The 6,808-nt window shown below is 30.9% G+C and overlaps 1 protein-coding gene and 1 long non-coding RNA gene across 3 annotated transcripts; one reads left to right on the top strand and one right to left on the bottom strand.

Moving 5' to 3' along the window:
* Positions 1–1,615: 1,615 nt before the first annotated feature.
* LOC122194730 (uncharacterized) lies at positions 1,616–3,245 on the bottom strand. The gene is made up of 2 exons (XR_006184383.1): positions 3,108–3,245; positions 1,616–2,873 (listed from the first exon to the last, which is right to left on the bottom strand). It is a non-coding gene; the product is annotated as an uncharacterized LOC122194730 (long non-coding RNA).
* Positions 3,115–5,073, top strand: LOC111880401 (growth-regulating factor 3). Of its 2 annotated transcripts, none has more exons than XM_023876831.3 (4): positions 3,115–3,349; positions 3,442–3,627; positions 3,716–4,103; positions 4,597–5,073. In XM_023876831.3, exons 1-4 carry the CDS (start codon positions 3,223–3,225, stop codon positions 5,009–5,011), a joined length of 1,116 nt encoding a protein of 371 aa, XP_023732599.1. In that variant the 5' UTR covers positions 3,115–3,222; the 3' UTR covers positions 5,012–5,073. The 2 variants fall into 2 exon arrangements, with proteins under 2 accessions (XP_023732599.1, XP_023732600.1); XM_023876832.3 differs by having other exon boundaries at positions 3,116–3,349; positions 3,445–3,627.
* The last annotated feature ends 1,735 nt before the right edge of the window (positions 5,074–6,808 follow it).

Here is a 6,808-nt window from a genome sequence, read left to right as displayed (position 1 = left end):
TAAGGTTTGTGATTCTGAATCAAAATCTGCCTTTTTCACTAGAAGAATCTGTTTCCATTTTTCATCTCTGATATATTTTTATCCTTTTATTAATGATTTTTTCCCTTTGCTGATTTAAGATTGAATGTATTCCTTTTGTTATGCTTTTCATATTATGTGTCATTCATTTGGTGCTTACTATGGTTTGATGATCTAATGGATATTCAGGTGTATGATGAACAATAACTTCACATAAGAATGCCTGCTTTTGAACTACCAAGTACTCTTCTCCATCTCCATCTCTGTTATTAAAGCCTTAATTTTAGTTGTATATGATTCGTCTGTAATTAAGCATCATGATCTTAATATTTCTTGGTGTTTGTTCGTTGATGGAATCGTGGATCTTAAGTTACCAGAAATTCATTTTTGTTGAATAGAATTGTAATGCAAGTCAAAGCCCAAGTCTTTTCAGTTTCATTTACCTAACTATCTTTTTCTTTCGGTTGAAATTATTGAAAAAACCCTTCCTTTTACAAGACTTATCCTTTAATAATTTTACAGGTCTGTACCAAAGTTTCAAGCTAAATAATTAAAGTAATATATGTCCTTTTGACTTTTTCAGTTCAAAGTTTTTGAATTTAAATTTTTAATTAAGAAGATATATCTAATAAATTAATAATATTAAGTCTTTTTGTATTGGTATTGCCTAACTTAAAGTTTAATAATATGCTTAATAATCATCTTAATACCAATACTTGAAGATCACACCAATAATAAAGCTCATAAATCATATATGTTTGTCCTCAAAAGCCAACTATTTACATGTCACCATTTTAGCTAACGGTTAAACATAAACAGTGTTATGGGAAACTCAATTATATCTGCAACGGGGACAGATGTATTAATTTTGCTATTTTAAGTGCATATGTAGCCAGCTAGAACCATACTAATGTGGTTGTTTCAGTTTTTCATTTGTAAAAGAGCACAAAAACTTGATGCAAAAGGTACATAGTAAATAATGTTTGACAAGGGTGAAATGGTATTTTGGTCATATTCTTATCTGGAAGATTTATAGATTTAATTTATGTTTTTTTTATCCATGTTTGTTAATGGGTACTGCTATAATAAAAGCAAGAATGTTATTTTCGGATGTTTAGAAGATGACGTCAATTGCATTTTTACTTTAAGGATGCATGAGTATTTTGGTCCTAAGTTTTTAGTTTAAATTGAAAAGGTTCCTTGACAACTTTGTTCTTGATAACAGGTGCTAAGAGAGAACATGTGTGTAAGAAGGAGAAAGTAATGATGACACTTTGTCCATGTATTTAATCTTTTCTTTTCTAATATGTTATTTTTTCATTTGCTAAATACATATATTTTTCATTGATTTATTCTCTTACAGTTCTGTCAAGAACAAAATGTTATAAGTTTGACTAATAATGGACATATGCTGATTCTTTGTTCATTCTTCTCTTATAGTTTTGTCAAAAGGGAGTCACCTCTACGGCGTCATTGTGTAAGGGTTTCTTGGTTGACATTCACTGCTTTATCTATGTAAGTTGTTATGGTACTAAAATGGAAGATAGGTCCAATCCTAAGTTCATTTTTATGTTTTACAGGTTCAACCAAAAACAAGTTTTGGTACTAGATCGAGATATAACACATGTGAAGATGACATGTCACAAAGATGTCCAGAATCACGGTACACACAATTCTTTGAAAAATACATAGCTACAAAACCATACAAATTACCTTCAGGTGATTAAGAATCCAAAAAAGGTGCACCCGAACAAAATGTGAGGTTATCTTTAAATTACTCAAAAGCACAAAAGAAGCTGCAGTCAGTTTTTATGGTAGAACAAAACCTATCTTCGGACAGCCCCATGTTCGAAAACGGTCAAAGTCAAATTCCACGATCTGACTTAGATGTTGAAACTTTATTTTTCCCTGAAACAATGTTTTCAGCAAACTTTATTTTGTACATTATTTTGACTAATACTGTTTTTTAATATTTTTTCATCTTACATTTTCTTGAATTATTTCGGGAATCTTCTGGATTTTGGTGAGGTTGACAAAAATAGGTACCACGAACAATGTACATATAACCCAAATGCAAGTTCAACCAAAGTTGCAACTGAACAATCTGGAAAATATCATTTTAAAAATCCTTAATGTTTAGTCTTTATTTTATATTTCTATTAATCAACCTGGTAATTTTGATGAATCGTATTGTTGAAGAAGATGAAACCATCAAAGTGGTTTCTCTTGACCAATTATCAAAATATCTTGAGAGTAAACCATCAAGTTTACGTCCCTAGAAAGCTTTTGATTATATTTTGGATCTTAAACTTAAAAAAATTTGTTTCCCCATATCAATGAATAGTAGAGTTATACTTGAATTGTGCTTTATTTTTCACTTATTCCAATTAAATATTTTTTATATTCAATCCGTATGATCCACATGTTATTACCTAGATTAAATATTTTTTCATAATCAACCTATGTATCTAGATTAAATATTTTTTATAATCAACCCGTTTACCTAGTTACCTTATAAAATCAAAGTTTTCAAATATTTTGATTTTTATATTTTCTTTTAAATTAACCCATGTAATACATGGATCTTACAACTAATTTTTATTAGAAAGACATTAATTTTTTCGTTTTTCAATCCAACCAAAATCACAAACTTTCTCAAAAACACTATTCATACAAAACTTTAATGATTTAAATATTTTTCGAAAAAAAAAAAAACGTACCACACACCATTTTTACATTTTTGTATTAAAAGTCTTCAACTGTCATGTCTTATGTCTTAATATCTTTATTCGAGTGCCCTTCGCTTCTATCAACTGGATGACTTCCGAACTCACACATCCCCCCACACAGCACCGCTGCAGAGTCCACTGGCCTTATTTTTATTAAAAAAAGGCTCCATATATATATATATATATATATATATATATATATATATATATATATATATATATATATATATATATATATATATATATATATATATATATATATATATATATATATATATATATATATATATATATATATATATATATATATATATATATATATATATATATATATACTTGAAATAACAAGAACCTGCTCACCCATACATATTCCAAAGAAGCAGCAGAAGAAGCAGCTATATATCTCACTGTCTGTCTCAATCTCTTTCTCAGTTCAACTTTGAACAAATATCTCATCTGTCTCCCCAGCCCTTCGATGGACTTCCATCTTAAGCAATGGGCACACCAGAATCAACACCAACCTGATGATTCTTCTGCATCGCTTGCTCTTCCTCTTTTTTCTTCTGAACCCACCTCTTCATCATCATCATCCAAACCCTCAAGTAACTCTCTCTCTCTCTCTCTCTCCATGTTGGTTGCTTTAAAGTTTGGATTTTTCTCTTTTGGTAAGTACTTATTATTTTGTGTGTTGAAGAAGAGATGATGCAGGGTGTAAGTGGTTACTTCAGCGTAGGGCAATGGCAGGAGCTTGAAGTACAGGCATTGATATACAGATACATGCTTACCGGTTCACCAATTCCTCCTCAACTTTTACACCTTTTACTCAACTCCACCTCCAACACCAACCCTCCTTTTTATCCTCTCTCCAACTTCCCATCTTGTAAGTCACTCTAAATAATATATGTCCAACCCCAAAATGTATTTTCATAATCTCACATGGGTTTTAATTATTTCATTGTATGCATCAGTGTGCCAAACAGGAGGAGGATATTGGGGAAGAGGAGGAATGGATCCAGAGCCAGGAAGATGTAGAAGAACCGACGGAAAAAAATGGAGGTGTTCAAGAGATGTGGTGGCCGGTCACAAGTACTGTGAGCGCCACATCCACCGTGGCCGCAATCGTTCAAGAAAGCCTGTGGAAATCCCCACACCCACCACTTCCACCGCAACGGCCGGCAGTCGTGGCGGTGATGTTGATTATGGCGTTGGACTTGTTAAAAAACCAACATCCGTCTATACCACCACCGCCGCCGCCGCCGGTTACGGTGGGGCTCAGACGTACACAGGATCTACTAATTGTGGTGGTAGTGTCTCCGGGCATTCTCCTTTTTTTGATCAGCTTCATCTCAATCAAAGGTAATTAAATTATAAAACCCTAAATTTTGACTTTTTTTTTTTTTTACCTTGAAATGCATAAAATGGTCCTTAAGTTATACAGTGAAAGTTCCTGTTGGTTGTTTTGGAATTATTCGTATTTCTATTTAAAATGTTGATGATAAAAGGGTTTTGGAAGTAGCAGCGCATTGAAATAAAAAGATTTGTCAAAGATATGTCTGAAACAATGGTGGATTTTTGAGTCCTTGGTGGGACCCCACTTGTAGATGTAGACAAAAACCGTGGGTCCAACGTTAGAGTGTTTGGGAAAAAAGCTGTTTGGAATCTAGCTTCGATCTGGTGCTAGACTCACCCCAACCACTCATATTGACACTGTACCCACGCTACTACTATTTTCCCATCTGTAACTTCACATCTCCACTTTCAACACTCAACACTCAAACACAACACAAAATAACTTTTTTCTTTTGGTTTCAAATGATGAAAAGTTAAATATAATCATTTTTTTTAATAGGGTTGACGACAAAGCTGCATATCGATCATCTGAAAACGAAGACAAATTATCAGGTGGACGAATTCTTCGTCCATTTTTTAATGATTGGCCACGAACTGTTCAAGAACAAGAAACGCTAGCTACGAGTCTTTCCATTTCAGTCACTGGAGATGCAACTTCGGATTTCTCTTTGAAACTGTCAACTGGAAACGATGAAACAGGGCCACGTGGAGAGGAAATTAATGGGGAACGAGAGCGTGCTTCGTTGAGTTGGGGCATGCAATGGGGTACACACCATGCAGGTTCATTGGGTGGGCCTCTTGCTGAAGCGTTAAGATCATCTTCAACGTCTAATACTTCGTCTCCAACGAGTGTTTTACATCAGTTACAACGCGGGTCTACTACTACTTCGGAGACTAGTTATGTTAGTACCTGAAAAATGTTTATCATGGAAGATGTTTCGAGTTTTTTCTTTTTCTTAAGCATTGTTTGGTTTAATTTGGTTTTGTCCTTTTTGAACTTTGTGGTTGTTTTGTCGTGACTGTGTACACATTGTCAAGAATGCTCGTGGTTCTAACTAACTTTACAAAATCGAGTTGTTTAGTGTTTACACTCTTATATAATTAGGTTAATTAAAAAAAAAGATTTTGTTAGTTAGAGTAATCTAGGCCCCACATGTGTCAACGAAATCTGTTTTCCTGTGTTAATGTTCAATTGTTTTTGGCAACGTTTGGGCATAAAGTTTTGGGGAATTTTGAGATGCTGTCCCGAAATAACCTGTGTTTTCAAAATATGCTTCGAAATGATACCCTCATAAAACATATTCCCAGCTTCTTTCTTTATTTAAAAAATACTATTCATTCATGCTTTTACTTTTCTATGTCGCCCTCGCATATGTCAAATCTGTATCTGATTTTATTTCATTACCTTTTATCTTAATTTCCAACACTGATTTCAATTTTCAAGATAGCACATCCTTAACTCTTGGCGTTCTTGAAGATCGTTGTAATCAATGTATTTAAAAACGAGCGTGAAAAACAATTTTTATGAGTATGTTCTTGAATTTGTCACTTTGAAACTTATTGCGAACATCGCTTGGACAACGAACTATCTTAAATTATTGTACAACCATCATGATTTATTGTGAACATAAGAGCGTCGCAGAAGCTGGTGTAGTAGTGATGGCTAATAAATTTGTTAGCTTTTGTTCTTATCCTCTATTTGATGACACACTCTCTATGGTTACATTGTCATATATATATATATATATATATATATATATATATATATATATATATATATATATATATATATATATTTTATCAATGAAAGTGGTACTTATTGTTCGTGTATCGCGTTCATGTTCAATGTTTCTGTACGATTTGTACACTTACAAGTACCAACAAACTAATTGTAGTTATTCACTAATAAGTATTTTTATGCTTTTTTAGAAGTATAACTATATTTTTTTCATATAACTACTTCTATATATATATATATATATATATATATATATATATATATATATATATATATATATATATATATATATATATATATATATATATATATATATATATATATATATATATATATATATATATATATATATATATATATACTGTCACTTTTTAAAAAAATAAACTAATAACAAAAATACATAAAAATTGGCATTTATATTTTTCAAAAATGTACGTATTATTATATTTTTAAGAAGTATAACTACTTTTTTTTTTCTTTCATATAAAACATATTTTTGAATGACTTACTCCCAGATATGTAAAAATACATATACACAATTCTAAAAAATATATGTTAATACTTCTAAAAATATGTATTTATTGGATATTTAGTTAAAAAAATTCATATATAAATATGTTTTTTTTACATAAATACGTATAATATAAAAAAAAATTTATTTCCGGTTAAAACGTAAAATATTGTGTATATTTAAGGTTGCTGTTTTTATTTTATTTTATTTTTTTTGTTTCCAAATTTGATTTATTGGTAAATATAAAACTTGTTATTACATGTAACAAGAGCAAAAATGAAGCTCATAAAACAAAAAAAAATCACTGCATACACTGAACCAACAAAATTTGAGAGTTTTTATATTACAATACGATCACACTTTTATGAATTTTAAGAAAATTACTAACAATCTCCTGAAAAATATATTCGAGAACATGCGTGTACACTAAGGCTGACATAATTTAAACTTTTAGGATTATAT

The sequence above is a fragment of the Lactuca sativa genome, chromosome 6 (assembly GCF_002870075.4).
Source record: "Lactuca sativa cultivar Salinas chromosome 6, Lsat_Salinas_v11, whole genome shotgun sequence".
In the NCBI taxonomy this organism is placed as follows: domain Eukaryota; kingdom Viridiplantae; phylum Streptophyta; class Magnoliopsida; order Asterales; family Asteraceae; genus Lactuca; species Lactuca sativa.
Note: the sequence above shows the minus strand (reverse complement) of the source record. Positions and strands in the feature narration are given on the sequence as shown.

Bases quoted from the DNA above. Each gene is read 5' to 3' on its own strand.
- LOC111880401 (XM_023876831.3), top strand. From the start codon at position 3,223: ATGGACTTCCATCTTAAGCAATGGGCACACCAGAATCAACACCAACCT. The intron at 3,628-3,715 runs GTAAGTCACTCT...TGTATGCATCAG, and splicing joins TCTCTCCAACTTCCCATCTT to TGTGCCAAACAGGAGGAGGA. The intron at 4,104-4,596 runs GTAATTAAATTA...TTTTTTTAATAG, and splicing joins CAGCTTCATCTCAATCAAAG to GGTTGACGACAAAGCTGCAT.